Below are 16,368 nucleotides of genomic sequence, written 5' to 3' on the forward strand. Positions count from 1 at the left end.
CTGTTGATAAGCTATCATAAAACATGCACATATAGTAGTTAAAATCCTATATAGCTTCTATTTTTATAAACTGCTCTTAATAGAAATTTGTTATTATATTGTTATGTGATTCTGGGCGGGTTGTTTTTTACATGTTATATATTTTCGAACACACTGAGAGTAATCTACACGCTTGATCCACATTTTTTTCAATATGAATCTGTGGTGTCTATTGGCAAGGTGAAAAAACGTGTAAAATTTTCGATTCTGTTAAGGATTGGCTTTGGTTACACAGCGAAGCCTTTTACACATGATTTGAACGTGTTTTACAATGTCACCAGGGCCGCATTTACGGGGGGGGGCGAGGGGGCCATGGCCCCCGGGCCCCCACATTTTAGGGGCCCCCACAAATCTCCACAAAAATATTTATAGTTAAACTTTCACGAATAATTAGAACAATTGCAATAGTACATACTTTTCAGAAACGCATCATATGATTTGAAAGATTCAATTTTTTTTAATAAATCCGGGAAAATGGGCGATTTTTTTGGAAATAAACTCTAATAAGTACTACAACTTCAACAAAAGCTTTCTCAACGAAGTTTATGACTAGGTTCGAATTCAATTTATATATCTGCAGATCAAGTAATAAGACTTAATTATTTAATTATTTATTTTGAAAATTTCTTTGTTGATAAAATTGCAGACATGATAGCGTTTAAGTGCCTTGAATATAGGAACTTTAGAGAACTCTAGCTTAAAAAATGGACCAAAAAGAAAACAGACAGGAATCAAAAGTCTTTTTCCAAAGATTCAGAGATAATTCCGAAGATAAAGTTATTAGTTTCTGTGGAATTCCTCGCATAGTTTTTCTAAGGAATTTTTCCAAGAATTTTGTTTCGGATATCTCATATATTCTATCTGGATTTTAACAAGAATAGCTACAGAAATTACCCAGGAATTGTTTCAGATATTTTTCAAGGAAAGCCTAAGTCCTCCATGATTGAATCAGGTGATTCTTCCATCGATTTCCTTAGTAACAACTGTACATTTGGTTGAAGGATTACCGAAAAAAAAATCTGGAGGAACGCTTTAGTCTTTAGAAAAAAACTCGGGGTAATCCTGGAGATGAAATAACTGGAGGTGGATTTCTTGGGGAAAGTCATCTAAGCATCCTCTGCAAAATTGCTGGAAGAATTTCTAGGAGGATTGTTAGAGGAATCTGTAGAGAAAAAATCTAGAAGGACCCCAGTATGAATCCCTAAAAGTATTTCAGATGAATCTCTGGAACAATCACTAGAAGATTTCTTGAAGTTTCTACATAAGACATTTGAGAGGAAATTCTTGTAGAACCTGCTGAAAAGCTCCATTAAAGTATTTGATTTTTTTCTCCGGAGCCAGTAGAATTTTGCATCAGGACTCACTGCAATCCTAATGAGGAAAAAAAAAATACTTGAAAGAGAGCATTTTGATTAAAATGGATTGCTTAGAGATCTTACATTAAAAATAGAGACTATTCAGAGACTTTCATTAAAATAGAGACCTACCCAACAAACATTACTAGTTGAATAACAGTTGAACTCAAAACTGTTGAATAAATCTGTTTGTCCAACATTTTGAGTATTAAACATGAAGAAAATAAGCATAATTTGGATTTAGGTACCTATAAGAAAAGAATTATCAAATGACTTTTATTCTTGACGAATAAGCCCCAAAAAACATTGAATTTAACCTGTTAACATATAAAATCTACTAAGATGTATTAAGTATATAAAAAAGCATTACCTACATTATTTAAATTTCAAATTGATTTACACTCATAGGGGATTACAAGTATTTATAACGTCATAAAATAGTTTGAATCTGGTCATGAAAACCTTATAAAACATTACAAATATCTAGTCTATGCTAAAGTATCGAAATGTTTTTTTTTTTCTGGAAGAAAGCCCCCACAAGATAATGGCCACCGGGCCCCCACATTTGTAAATCCGGCCCTGAATGTCACTATTAGAACAAATTTACCCATCATTACAAGGACCCATTTTCCTCCGCACGCGTGACATGTTATTTTTGTTTTCTGCAATTTGTAAACTAACATGTTTCATATTTGGATTGCCTTTAGCAACTCGTTTTACACGTTCGATTGACGGGTTTCACAATTAGTGAAAATTCACGAGTGAAACACGTTAATCGAGTTTGTAGAATCTTTTCAGTGCAGATTTCTAACACCATGTGTTACCTTTTTGACGATTATGAACGAAAAATGATATGAAAATTATGAGTTCCAAAAATATTTCGGGGAAATGGGTCATTCAAAAAAACGCGCTATTCGGCGAACTGACATTCGAGGAAAATTAGCACAGCTTTTTTTGACATGGCAACATCCAAAGTTATGGACAGTAACATAATTTGCAGTAATTTGGTTGTTCTGGAACATCCTTGGAACATATTCTGTAATAATTCTGTTATAATTATGATGGATGAATTATGATGGAAAGTATAACAACTTTTGTTTTATGTGGTGCAAATTTTGTTAGAACTTTTGTGACTTACGTTACAAATTTTAAGTGATGATATAAAAATATCAAAGAAATACATTCAATTATAATTTTGTTTCTTCCGTCTGGTCGGGTTGCTTAACCAGGAACGTTGAAGTCAATTCATCCCAGAATACTGAAAAAAGTCTTTGAAAAGCTAATAAATTTGATATTTAAATATGTCAATTCTTAGATGTCTATTGATTGTTTATATTATTCTTTCGGAATTATATAGTCGCTACCGAATATAAAGCTGACATCATAACAAAATCTCAGACCTTGGGTAAGCTTGTAACAGAGTTTGATAAGCTTAACATTTAAAGCAGTAGTCACTGTATCTAAATATTTAGAGAACTCAGTATTCGGAAACATTAGCTTGATTTGTTTCTGAATATTTTTCTATTTTTTTAAATCATGTTTACATAATTTTATAGTAATACAAATTTCCAGATCGTTGAACAAAAAATCTCGTTAGTTTTTCAGAATTGCAATTATTGACCACATCTCCGATCAGGAAGTCATGACAAAATCAAAATACAATAGAAATATCAACTGTTGATGTTCATATCAAGTTTTTTTTCTTATTTAGATTATGAAACGTGTTTTGCAAACTTTCATCATTATAGCATAATAAACTATAACTATAACTATAACAACTATAACTAAACAAGTTATAATTTATGTTGAATTCATTAAACAGCAGGGCTCCTGTTATTTATAGCTACAATCGACATGGATTTGACCCAACATAGACTCGACATCGACCCAACAATATTTTGATCGCCAACCCGACTTTAACCCGATGTCAACCTGACATTGCTCCGACATTGCTCCGATTGCGCCTAAATTCTGTGTTGTCTCAAATTCCGAACATGACTCATATTCTGAACAGTGGCGATTGTAGAGATTAAAACTGATATTTTCATTACTTTTGAGTTTGTACTTGTATTGTGAAAGAGTTGATCATCCTGCGGAAATATTTTGAAGATTTTATTAAAAAATCACTGTTTAAAGTCGAGTGTTAGGAAAATGAGTCATGTACGGAATGTGAGACAAAACGGTATCTTAATTTTGACATTATGAAAATTTCAGTCTGTTGACTTAATGACATTTCAATTTACATAATAACAGTTCGTCAAGTAGTAACATTTTCCGAGGGGTGATTTAAAATTGGTTTCCTTACTAACTTTAAACGTCTAAAGTGGGGGATAGACATGCTGAGTGATATTCTAAAAATAGAATAACACTCTTAAAAATAATACAAGAAAAATGAGTTAAAATTTACACAAATTAGTTTTTGTCGGAAGGGTTATATGTAACAAAATGTGTTATAGTTTAGAAATAATCGTATCAATGTCGGTTACAATGAGTGTATATTTTGCATAATTTTTGTTATTTTAACAACTTATCAGCTTATTTTATAACACACTCTGTCACAAAAAAATAACACCAGATGTTATAATTATATTTTTCTTCTGATCAAGCAGATTCCGAATCTGAATCACGAGTAGAATTAGCCCAAAAGCTATTGTCTGCCTTGCTATCAATTGTTCAGCTTCCTTGCCTGCGTATGCTGAGCTAAATTTGCTTAGTATTTTCTGAAAAAATCTTTCAGCACTATAAGTCTTTTTGCACGGCTTCATCAGATTTTTTTTTTGAGATTGTAATCAGTTTTGGAACTTATTAATATTCAAAGCTGAATATTATCAAGCATCTTACCATAAATCGTGCATTTTCGAAATCATTTTTCTGCAGTAGGGTAGAAGCACCGGTTTTGGCCATACGTCGGTTTTAGCCATAGTGGATTAAACACCGTTTTACGAAGCCAATCAGCATGAAACCTTTTGTGTTTAGTTGATCACGTTCACGAGATGGAGCAACATTCATTCACTCGTCCGAATTGATTCAAAACATAAGAAGAACAATTATTTTCCTTATAATTTTAACTCCCATACACCTAATTTGGCCAGAGTACTCCTAATTTAGCCAGTCTTGCGAAAAATCAGTGTGATTGGCCATTTTAGAAACCAAAGTTAAATCTCTGGCCAAAACTGGTTCTGGTGGCCTATATTGACCAATGAGATTTTCAAAGCGAAAAAATGGTTTCAGCTTAGTTTCGACATTTTACATACATAATATGAATCGAAAGCTTGCATTTGACATATTTGTAGTATAAATACGGCTTCCCATAAAATTTTTATTGACATTCTCTCTTAGACTGGCCAAAACCGGTGCTTGTACCCTATTCGTTTGAACGGTGACCCAAAAGGGGTTTAATTTATTAACTAACATAGATTTCTAGTTCTCAATCAATATTTGAAAAAAAAGCATAGCATAGCATAGCATAGACTGACTGTACATGTCAATGGTTGCTACTCCGTGATTGATCGGAACTGGTAAGAATTGCACTACGATCCAAATGAATAAGGGATGGGAGTTTCCGCTTACTCTCGAAGTGCAATTTTAGCAGATCTAATATTATTGATCAATAACGGCGCCGGCCAAGTCCTTACAGTCAGTTGGGATGGGGAAGGAATGTTAGGGTGTAATGATTGTTGCTTATAGAGACCGAGAATACCTCTGCATCTCCACAATCACCACGGGAAGGGTGTTTATTAGTGAGGGAGGAAAAGATCGGGGAGTCACCTCTGGTCGGTGATGCGATCCATGGACAAGGGGGAAATATACGACTTATATTTATAGCTAGTTTTGTATTTTTGTCTCGAGAAGTTTTTGGTAGAAACTTTTAAAAATACGTCAACATCTATAATGTCGAACAATTCAAAAGACTTTTTTTATTAATGACGAAAACTGAAAATTACATGTATATATTTCAAATTATATGAAACAGGAACAATGCCGACACTTGTAGTGACGAACCATACATAGTTTGTTTGAAAATGACATATGAGTATTACTGTGCATTTTGTCTCAATATGGTAGAAGTTTTAAAAAATACGTCAACATTCACAATGTCAAACAATTCAAAAGATAATTTTTAATAATGTCAAAATGAGAAAAATATATGTATATTGAAATTGTATAAGAAAAAAGCATAATGCCGACAGTTATAGTGACGAACCATACAAAGTTTGATTTAATATTACATAAAAGTTACGCTTTCAAGAAAAAATGTGTTACCAGAAGCATGAAAGGAACTCACCAGTTGGTAATCCATTCTCGACTGAACACAAAACTGACACTGACAGCAAAACTTCTTGGCGTACCGAAAACAAACCGTCTTGCTTGGGCCTTCCCAAATACCTACCCAGCAAAACGCTCCAAATCAGGGAAAAAAAAATCTCCGGCGACGAAAACACGCGCGAAACCGTGAGCAAAATCTATCGGACGACGCAAAACCGAACTGTCCTGCTTGGGCTTCACGGAGCACTACCCAGCAAGACGCTCCAAAACAGGGAAATATTTGAAAAAAATTGCTCCAAAACTCAAAATACTGAAAATGCAATGGCAACGGTGTTCTCAGAATTCTTTTCCTGTGTTGGGTGTATAATCAATGCGACCGTTTGTTTGATCTATCTTAGAATCTTTGTCAAGAAGATTCAAATTCAACAGAATTGAGCAATATGGGTTCTAACGAGCTCATTTGGCTCAAAACTGTGAGCTAAGGTTTTTTACAGGTAGTTTTTTTTTTTACAAAATAAACTCAATTTTCTCTTATTTGGGAAAGCTTTCTTGGGAATCTTGAGAATAATTGTTATTTAAACCGTACGTAAAAGAGGCTGTGAGCCTGACAAAATGTTTTTGATATACAAAGCCGAGGAGCTCAAAAACACGAGACACTGGAAAGAAATGTACAAAATATTGGTAAGAATTGGCAAAGATTTTACATAACAATAACAATAGAAATAGTCGGCTGAGAGCTCAAGACACTCTTTTACATCGTTCAAATGAATTGCGAATTCTGAGTTTATTTGGCTTCGAATGTCAATCGGTTCTGGTTTTGCATAAATATAGAACTCCAAGAAATAGTTTGAATGGGATCTATTGTTTGCTTAAAGAGCTCTTAAGAATCTTATGAAATACTGGATCAAGAAAACTCCTAACATCTAACTTACAGATTTTGTTAAAACTGTCGGAAAATTGTAACATGGTGCATTTTTTTTTCTAAAGAGCGATTTTCTTTTTATTTTTCTGTTGTTACGTCCCAACTGGGACAGAGCCTGTTTCCCAGCTTAGTGTTCTAAGGAGCACTTCCACTGTTATTGACTATGAGCTTTTTTGCCAATAGATCATTTTTGAATGTGTGTATCGTGTGGCAGGTAAAAAGATACTCTATGCCCTGAGAAATCGAGAAAGTTTCCAACCCGAAAAGATTCTCGACCAGTGGGATTCGAACTCCCGACCCTTAGCTTGGTAGTGCTGAATAACTGCGCGTTTACTACTACGGATATCTGGGCCCAAGAACTATTCGAACTGTTTAGCTGTTGAGAAATTCACCAGAATCCGTAAAATGAGCTGAATATGTATGGAAATTCTATATTCAAGTATTGGAAGGAATGGAATTGGTTTAGTTATGGTGCAGATAAATCAAAGCCAAACCTCTATTTTACAAGAGCCCAAATCTGGAAAAACAAACTTCCTATTAAGCTGAAAAATTAATCGAAATTGAAGTTTTTCTTGGCTTTGATGCATGTTTACCTTAAGTAAATGCAAGCTTCTTTAAAGCCTATGAAAATCAAACCTCCACTTAAAGCTCAGACACTGAATCTCGAACCATAGACCGCGCCAATCATTAATTGGGATTTCGGCTAAGCTCTGAACACTAATTCCGCTTGTTATAAAACAATTTATCCACTTTGGCGTCCTACCCAAGTCCAAGTGGGACCGCCGTCTTTTACCCACGGCTAATGGGTTTTGAGCAGTCACCGACAATAATGTATTGATGATCCCAACAGTCAAAAGAGGGATTTCTTCCGCATGGGTCTCGACCACGGAGATGACCTCACCGCGATATCGGTTAAGGTTTTAAATTGAAAAACACGAACATCATGGGCAGTGGTGCAAACGCGTAGTCTTTGGTTGTGCACGCGAACCCCGGGAAAAGGGGGCGTTCTCTGTGGGAACTGCTGGAAATGGGACTTTTCAATGAGTATGCCTCCAGCTAGCCTAGCATGATTGATCACCTGAAGAAGACGAACCTCGTGCTAAACGTCAGAAATCATCGGCCACTTAAATCCGTCGTCATAATGATCGTCATTACTACGTACCGATTCCCACGCTCATTTGGATCCCGTAAGAACAATTTGCTCCATCAGCGTAGACAAAGTAGGCCATCCTGGTCGGTTTCAAAGCATTCGAGGGATCTACGCCTACTGCTGCGACTCGATTCAATGATATTCAATCATCGGGTTGCTCAGTGGCATTCCCCGTCATGTTCAACAAAATAGCAACATACGGACGCCGAATTCGTTTAGATACAATCCAATGGGCCATTTCAAACATATTTGCCGTGCGTCTATGATAAAACGTCCGCAAGCAGCGTGCCACACGCCCGGTGATTTATCATTCAAAACATTTACTCGGCGGCAACGTTATTACATCGCTCGAACAAAAGCCGCGATCGTCATTACGGATCCAATTTCTTGATGTTAACAACATTCGTTCAATAGCTTGTCGGTATGCCATAAATTTCTCGCTTGTCAAATGGTCGCCACATTCGGCAAAAGAATGGCCCTCTTTGATAAAAAAAAACGGCGCTTGCTTTGTTCCATTGATGGTTCATCATTCGAAGGAAAACGCACAATCGAGGCCGATGGATTTCAAATCTTCGAATAACACAATCGCTCGCCTTAATGATCTGCTCCATCTTCGTCTGATCCACCAAAATTGTTTAATCAAATTCATATGAGCGATCATCGGGCAGCTATTGATCGCGCAAAGGGCCTTGCCCTGCCCTAACTCAACTCGAACTTCGATCGACCGATGTTGCCAATTGAATTAGGAGATGCAAAGGGAGCGGGCCCTAAAGTGGAAAATTGCTTTGGTGGTGTTACACCTCGTTCTCGGTTAGTTAACCCTTCGTCTGTGTTTTGGGGTCGATATGAGATAAAACATTGAATGTAGTAGTGGTTCCGTTGCATGCTCCAGTGGGGTGAGCAACGGAATCAAGACCAAACGTGTCTGTGCGAGTGCGAAAAGATATTCGCGTTCTGTCGAGGAAGGATTGCTAACTGGTGAGCTCGTTTCATGCTAATGATAACACAGTTTTATCGGCGCTATCGTCATTATTAAAAATAACCTTTGAATAGTTCGACATTATGGATGTCGACGCACTTTTTCAATCTTCTACCAATATCTTTTCACCACGAGACAAAAATTCAACACTAGTTTTAGGGAAGAACTGTATATTTCCTCCTTATCCATGGATAGCATCACCGACTACAAGTGACTCTCAGATCTTGTTCCTCCTTCACCAGTCAACACCTATTCGGTGGTGATCGTAGAGATGCAGAGGTATTCTCGGTCTATCCCAACTGACTGACTGTAAGGACTTGGCCGGTACTGTTATTGATCAATAATATGAGAACTGTGCCCTTCAAGAGTTATCAGAAATTTCTATCTTCTATCTTCTATCTTCTATCTTCTATCTTCTATCTTCTATCTTCTATCTTCTATCTTCTATCTTCTATCTTCTATCTTCTATCTTCTCTCTTCTATCTTCTATCTTCTATCTTCTATCTTCTATCTTCTATCTTCTATCTTCTATCTTCTATCTTCTATCTTCTATCTTATCTATAATTTCATATCAATATAACTGTAAGGCACTGAAAACGATATTTTTTCCGCACAGACAGAAGGCTAATGATGCTCGCCTATGCAACGCGCCATGTGGGTTCGTTCAACCGCGACGAAGCAAATTTGTTTACATTCATCTCAGCGTTATATTTTTTTTCATGGGTTTGGTGTTTGCTGATTACCATATTTCACGCATAATGTGGTTCGTTTCTCGGTTTCATAGAAACAAATTGATGTTTTGGATTTCTTCAGAGGATCATAGTGATGCTGATGATGATGATTGTTATGATGGGCTCGATCGATGTAAACTTGACCCCATTCAGGGCAAGCTTTTGTGGGTTGATTAGTTCGATATGGGAATTTAGAATGAATTAGCCAAAAACGATGTGAGGATGATTGATCGTGGATATTAACATATGCGTGAAAATATTATTATCTATAGAAATTCTTCTATTTTCTGTTGAAGCACTGGTTCCCATATCGTTCGATTTCTGCTCAAAACCAAATAATTTTCAGCTTCAATGTAAGATATTTTTTATTTGATTGGCATTAAACATGGATCATTTGATGAGTCAAGCTTAAAAACCTGATATCCGTAGTGATGAACGCACAGCTATTCAGCAACAATTTTACAGATATAATAAAATCAATTTTCCCGTATATTTTTAAAGAAATTTTTTTTAAATTTGATGGGAATTGATATGAGTAGATTTTTTTGTGTAAAAGTACGTCCTGACGGAAGTCCTACGCCTTACGCCTTCATAGAGTTACTTAGTAAGTCCCCACGTCACATTCAAAGCACAACAGAAACACAATTGCTTTATTCTTAGAAGACCTATCAAAGTACATTGACAATCATCAAAATTGGCAACACTGCTGTAATAAAATCGATTTTATTTTCCACATATTATTTTCATAATATGTTATTCTGAGATTACCAATTGAAAAATTCGGAGAAAACTGTTTACAATTTGCTGTAGATCGATAAATATGCGTACATGATTTTAAAAGTATGAGACTTTTTAGTAAAACTACCATAAACAGTAAAATTTATACTTAAGACTGTAGTTTAGTCTCACGATTTAGCTTTCGTTTATACTAATATAGTTTCTTTAGTAATCCAAACTAGTTTTGAACACGCTTTTTACTTTTCTCTTTTGCTGGGAGTGAAAGGATGGTGTATCAGCAAATTTGGCCATAAATGGGTAAATCACTAAAGTTACCTAATGTCATATAATGGTAGAATATAATTGATATTTTTAAAGCTTTACCTTTAGAAGAATAGTAAAGGATACAAACATACAATTTGTTCATAAAAATAAGGATTTTTGTTTTGCGAAAAATAATGTTAAACTTTGACGGACAGCTTTTTTTAAGAGTTTTTGGAAAAACTATTTAGCTCTTCAACCAAAAGCATTTTCAAAGATTTTATATTCTCATAGCATTTTAGAATAATAGGTCAACGATACACAGAAAACCGATTACGATTTTATCAATAAATAAAAAAGATATAGCATAAACAAAGTGTCCACTTTATAAAATGAACAGTCCTTAAGTAGTATTGGGAGAGTCAAATTTTAATATGTCGTGCTTGAGATGCTCAGAGAGCCAAATTAGCTCATCAGTATTAAGAAAGTCGCAATTCCGTGATTTTTTAGAAAAATACGAGTGATTTTTATCAAAGTTTTGAGGTATTTGACATGAAGATGAATTGGTCCAGTACAAAATTGTGATCCAACTCTGCTCAAAATTAGCTGGGAAATTCAATCAGGTTAATGAGCTGAATTGTCTCCGAGAATTCGAAGGAAAATCGCTCATAGTTTAAGGCACAAGATTATTTTCAGCAAATATTACTTACAGCTTTGATTCCTATTCGAAATTCTGCTTAAAAATGGATAAATTTAAAGCAGAGCGATGCAGAACTAGTCTCACTAACTAGATCTTTTAAAAATTTCGATTTCATCAATTCATTTCCGTTTATACTTTTTTTTTTTAAAGACACGGACACGTTAATACTTCCAGTGGGCATTTTGCCCTTTGAAGGAAGCACCACACTAGACAACGGACTAGCATGCAACGCCCAGTGGCCTAGTCGGAAAACATTCCTGATGAAAAGTTTTCCGGTCTGGGGCGGGAATCGAACCCACACTCCTTAGCACGATGCGGCTAAATGCCTGGTGACGCTAACCGCACGGCCACGGAGCCCACCCAATATACTTAAATATAGTACTTTATAATTTTAAACTTTTCAAATTCTTCACCAACACAGCTCAGCTGGGCCTATCTCGCATCTGATAACAGTGCAGAAAAGCTAAATGATTTGATTGGGAAATTTCTATTAAGTTCAGTATTGAGTCAATCAAGCTCATAGTTCTGAGCCTATTTTGCTTGAAATTTTGAACAAAATCTTCTGGACTTTGACCTCGTTCGAAAACTATGTTGGACGATGGATCAATCCTGTTCTAAACGATTAGTGGTCAGAATGATTCTGTCGGTGTCCGGCCGTTTGGCCGAATGCCGTTTGGCCGAACGCCATTTGGCCGAATGCCATTTGGCCGAATGGGTCATTTGGCCGAATGGGTCATTTGGCCGAATGACGTTTGGCCGAATCAAGAAAAAGAAATAATCAAATTTTTTCAACGCTGAAGCGTAGGATTCATAAGTGTGGACTGATAACAGATCTGCTAGTTGACTTGTTAATCTTTATGATGAGGCGGGACATCATGTTTGTTGCTATATAAATGCTCCAAGAGAACACATTAAACTATCCACACATTCAGGACGAAGTTGTGAACTCGCGTCAAGACTATGAGCTCATGGTTGGTTCGTCTCTGGGGTTCCAACGGGGTGCTAGGGTTTGAAATGTTGTTGATAATTTGATAAGATTTTTTTCTACTTTTAAACATAGGCTATTCTTTCAACTTGTACTGGTTTCATTACTATTGGTAATAATTTAGCTTATACTTCAATTGGGAATTTTACCTTCTTTAAATTATCGGCAGTTCTTTATAGTTATACTGATATAACATTTTTTGGCATAACACAAGCTTAATTTTTTACAAGCGATTTTTCCTTCTTTTGGTCATAGGCTGTCCTTTCATATTTCAATATTTTTTTCAAAGTTAATGGAACTAAGGCTTATTGTACATTTATAGAGTCTTATTAAGGATTAAACTAAACGACTAAGTGAACACTTATTTAAAAAAAAACTAACTGTTTCTCCGTTTTTGAAAAGAATAATCCAAACTTGTGGTTGCTATGAATTATTTAATTTACTAAGTACTAAGAAGGATTGAAGCACATCGATGCTACAAAAAGACGAAGAAGCCGTAAACCGTTTTAGTAACTGACAAGAGCTGACTACAAACGCAATGCGAAAACCTATGCTGACAGCTATTACTGCTAGCAGAGAAGTAAATAATTGCTTACATTTAGTATGTTCTTCTTCCAGCATTGACTGTTCCTTGAACTCACATTTAAGAGCTGTATCCTTCTTTAAGAATAAACAGTTCTTTGAAATTCATTATAAATGCATGCTAAATTTAGTTCACTATTGTTTTCAATTTCGGCCAAACGGCGTTCGGCCAAATGGCATTCGGCCAAATGACCCTTTCGGCCAAATGGCGTTCGGCCAAACGGCATTCGGCCAGATGGCATTCGGCCAGATGGCATTCGGCCAAATGACCCGGAACCCTTCGATTATCTGTTATTCAATGAAATAAAAGCCACCATTTGTACCTTGTTACCTAAACAACTAATCCAATGCTAACTCGATGAAATAAACTCTCTCCACTTAAGGTTTCCAAATCCAAGAAACCGATTTTTTGAGTCAACAGTGACTCGCAGGATCATTTCATCGGTTCTCCGCGCGATCGTCTCACCACACAATGCGTCCCATTCATTTTCGTTCAAATCTCAAAGTCCTCAATCATCACTTGGCTTTTAGCTCCAAACGAAATCGAAAGCAACCGGAAATATCGCTCACCACTGTTTTCACAGGTGATCATGTCTGGCCGATACCAAATCTCCCTCTGCTGACCATACTAAGTAGCTTAGATCCACAATCGATCCCAGTCAGTCGGACAGTCCCAAACCCCTTGGCCGCTCCCTTCCGAGATCGATACGGATCTACGATTGAAAGTGAACGACGAACCACCGATCACGTAATTATGCATTACGTGATACATTACACTTTCTGCTGTCGAAGAACATCGCAATCGGCGGCCTAAGGGCCAGCGATGATGGACGATTCCGGAGGAACGCCCTGCTGCCTACTTGAAGAAATCAAACGACCGCCGATCGGATTGAATATGAATGCTTCGACTCCAGGCATAGTGGTCTGGATCTATGCAAAATTGTGGCCAAAACTATCCATAGTTTGTTTGAAAATTACATAAACGCATCGTTGCCATGTTGAAAATGTGTTATCATAAGCATGAAACGAGCTCACCAGTTGGTAATCCATCTTCGACTGAACACGAATACTTTCGCACTCGAACTACGCAAACCGGACATGATTGACGCGAAGATGTTTTGACCAAACTTTATTGCATTCCCGAGCATTGTGCCAGGGTCCGGAAAAGGCGTCCCAGTCTCTCCGGATCGACGGATCGACACCGCGGCCAGAAGTGATTATGCAAATGAGGTAATTTTCCTCTCATCCATGGCGGATGGAAGGGGGCGACCAACACCGGTAGGTCGCTAATTGATGGTTTTATCGATATATTAAAATATGCTGGTCGGTACGACGGGAATTAAACTGTCGAAAGTGGAAAGGGCTTGCCCTTCATGGGACCCTAAAGCAGGGAAGTACCCCCGTTATGCCATCAATTTCCTTCGGGCGAGTGACGTAACTTCAGAGAAAGTTACGGTTAGTGGGACAAGCTGGAGTTGCAAATTTATGATCAAATGAAAATTATGCGAACGGCATTCGCAGACTAATTTCCTTACAGGCGAAAAGGAAGCAAAAAAAAAAAGTTCAAGGTGGTAAAGATTAGCAAAATTACACGGTGAGGTTTGCGAAATTCGAATGCATTTGGTCGAAAATTACAACCGTGGTGGGCAGGCAGAGTAGGCTTGTGGTTTCAATGCCAACCGGATATTGCATGCACTACTACTAAAAGCTTAGGAGGCGAGCGAAAACACGAAACGAGATCAAATAATTCGCATAAAACGGGGCCGGGTTCGTTATGGCTCTACTTGGGTTGGGTTGAGCGGTAATAGAGGTGCTTGCTGTTGCCAAATTTCAATGGATTTCGCTCTACAAATTCGTGAACTAGATGTTGAAATTGCATTTGAATTAGGGTAAAGGTATGCCTTACCCGATAATCGTTTAACTCTCTACATTCTATAGTACAATTCAAGTCCAGCCTACTGTGATCGATTAATTAATCCATGATTGCTTTGCTGATCCCTTTTTATTAGTTTACAAGTTGTAGAATGATGATTTTAACAGCACGAGTCATACATTACGACGAAAAATTGCAATCCAAAACATTTTTGTTCCATAACACGATATTTACTAGAATCGAAGGTCCCTTCAATATCGTTTTATGGAGGATTGACCTCCTAAAATATAATTCAATACATCACTCAAAATCACCAATTCTAATTTAAGCACCCAAACTCACGTTTAAAACTTCAATCAGCGCTCCTCCATCAGCCATAACACCACACTATGATGCCTCAATCAGCCTCAAATGTAAACATCCACGAAAACACACAACGCACAACACCCACGCAGCACTACCGAATTGCTTGGATCTCCGTTCGCGGCGAACGTTTGCAATTGCGAAAATCACGCGGGCCTACTTGGACCAATACACACCGAAAAGAAAAATAAAACAAACACACTATAAATTAGCACCGACTTTACGATGCCAAACCAGAATTTCTCAGATTCTGCGTCGACGACGTGATGTGTTGATATTTAATCCACTGCGGCGAGTCGCGTTTTCCGTCAAAATAGTCTCGAGCGGAGTTTTCACGGACACTCACAGAGCACTTCAACATTTTTTTACGATCACAACGGATGATCGTCATAATTTTTCCACGCCAACGGAATGTGAAGGTCCATCACTACTTCTGTGAAATTGCGTTCTTCCACTAGTAACCGCGCACAGCCAACTAGCTAGGAAAGTGATAGAGTCGTTTTGCAGAGAATTTTCACACCTCCAAAAATAGATAAGGTCTATGACGTAAGCCATAGAGATAATCTCTCAAGCTGGAAAGTTGCCATCCCGCATAATTGCCTCTCGTGTTTTGTTGGCTTCCGTCATGTTCGGTAAACCTCTAATCGTAAAACTGAAAAACTCAAATATTTTCTTCTCTTTCGCAATCGGAACACCGATCCATCTGACGATGACTACCTAGCTACAGTTTTGGTTCAGTGTAATAATGCTTCGTTCGAGAAAAAAAACTTCTGTTTTTGTTTTAGCCCATGTTGAAACAAGATAATCTCTAGCGCTGTTGAGTTTTCGAAGATTGATCGCTAGGCATGATTCACACTCGATAAACAACCGAGACAAAGGAAAAGATAGCATTTTTACCATTCCTGGTAGAGTAGATAGATAAAGCAACACTTATCGCTTGCTGCGGAACGAATGAGAGACGAAGGAGAAAGGCAAAGAGAAGTGTTATTGTTTATGATTATGATATGGATTATTCATAACAGCGATGGTGTTAGGCGATGATGATGATGAACTGTTGCCCGTTCATAAATATATAAATTTCCCGTTTCATAAATATAAATGAGTGAATTCAATATGCAGTCGACCCAACACATCTCGATGTTCTACATCTTGACATCTTCCCTCTCCCCTGTCGATGATTAACTCGCGTAATTCTTCAAAATGACCTATCTAATATTGAGAGGTCCTCTCGTTCTGTTTTGACTACAACAGTGCAATACTGAAGCTTTTGGGAAATTTTTCACTAAGTATGGATCGACAATGTCACTGGCTAGCGTTTCAAACAAAAACCGCAACAGAAGAGGTTAATGTTGCTCAGTTATGCGTTAAGGTGAAGATGAATCGAAGCCAAACCTTACATTTTCAAGAGCACAAATCAAGAGAACCATTTTGGTCGGTTTAGGAAA

General features: G+C 37.1%; 1 protein-coding gene across 4 annotated transcripts in view; it reads right to left on the reverse strand.

Annotated features, from left to right (window-relative positions):
* The window catches only part of LOC5569804, an 818,297-nt gene that overhangs the window by 125,464 nt on the left and 676,465 nt on the right, over window positions 1-16,368 (reverse strand). The window contains exon 1 of one of the 4 annotated variants that reach the window (XM_021848006.1): window positions 14,903-14,953. The exons of the other annotated variants lie outside the window; for them this stretch is intronic. Within the exon in view, the coding sequence (XP_021703698.1) occupies window positions 14,903-14,938 (36 nt within the window). The 5' untranslated portion in view covers window positions 14,939-14,953. Of the gene's footprint in view, window positions 1-14,902; window positions 14,954-16,368 lie in introns of those variants that run through there. 4 annotated transcript variants of the gene reach the window in all.

This window comes from Aedes aegypti, chromosome 2, assembly GCF_002204515.2.
Source record: "Aedes aegypti strain LVP_AGWG chromosome 2, AaegL5.0 Primary Assembly, whole genome shotgun sequence".
Lineage (NCBI taxonomy): Eukaryota > Metazoa > Arthropoda > Insecta > Diptera > Culicidae > Aedes > Aedes aegypti.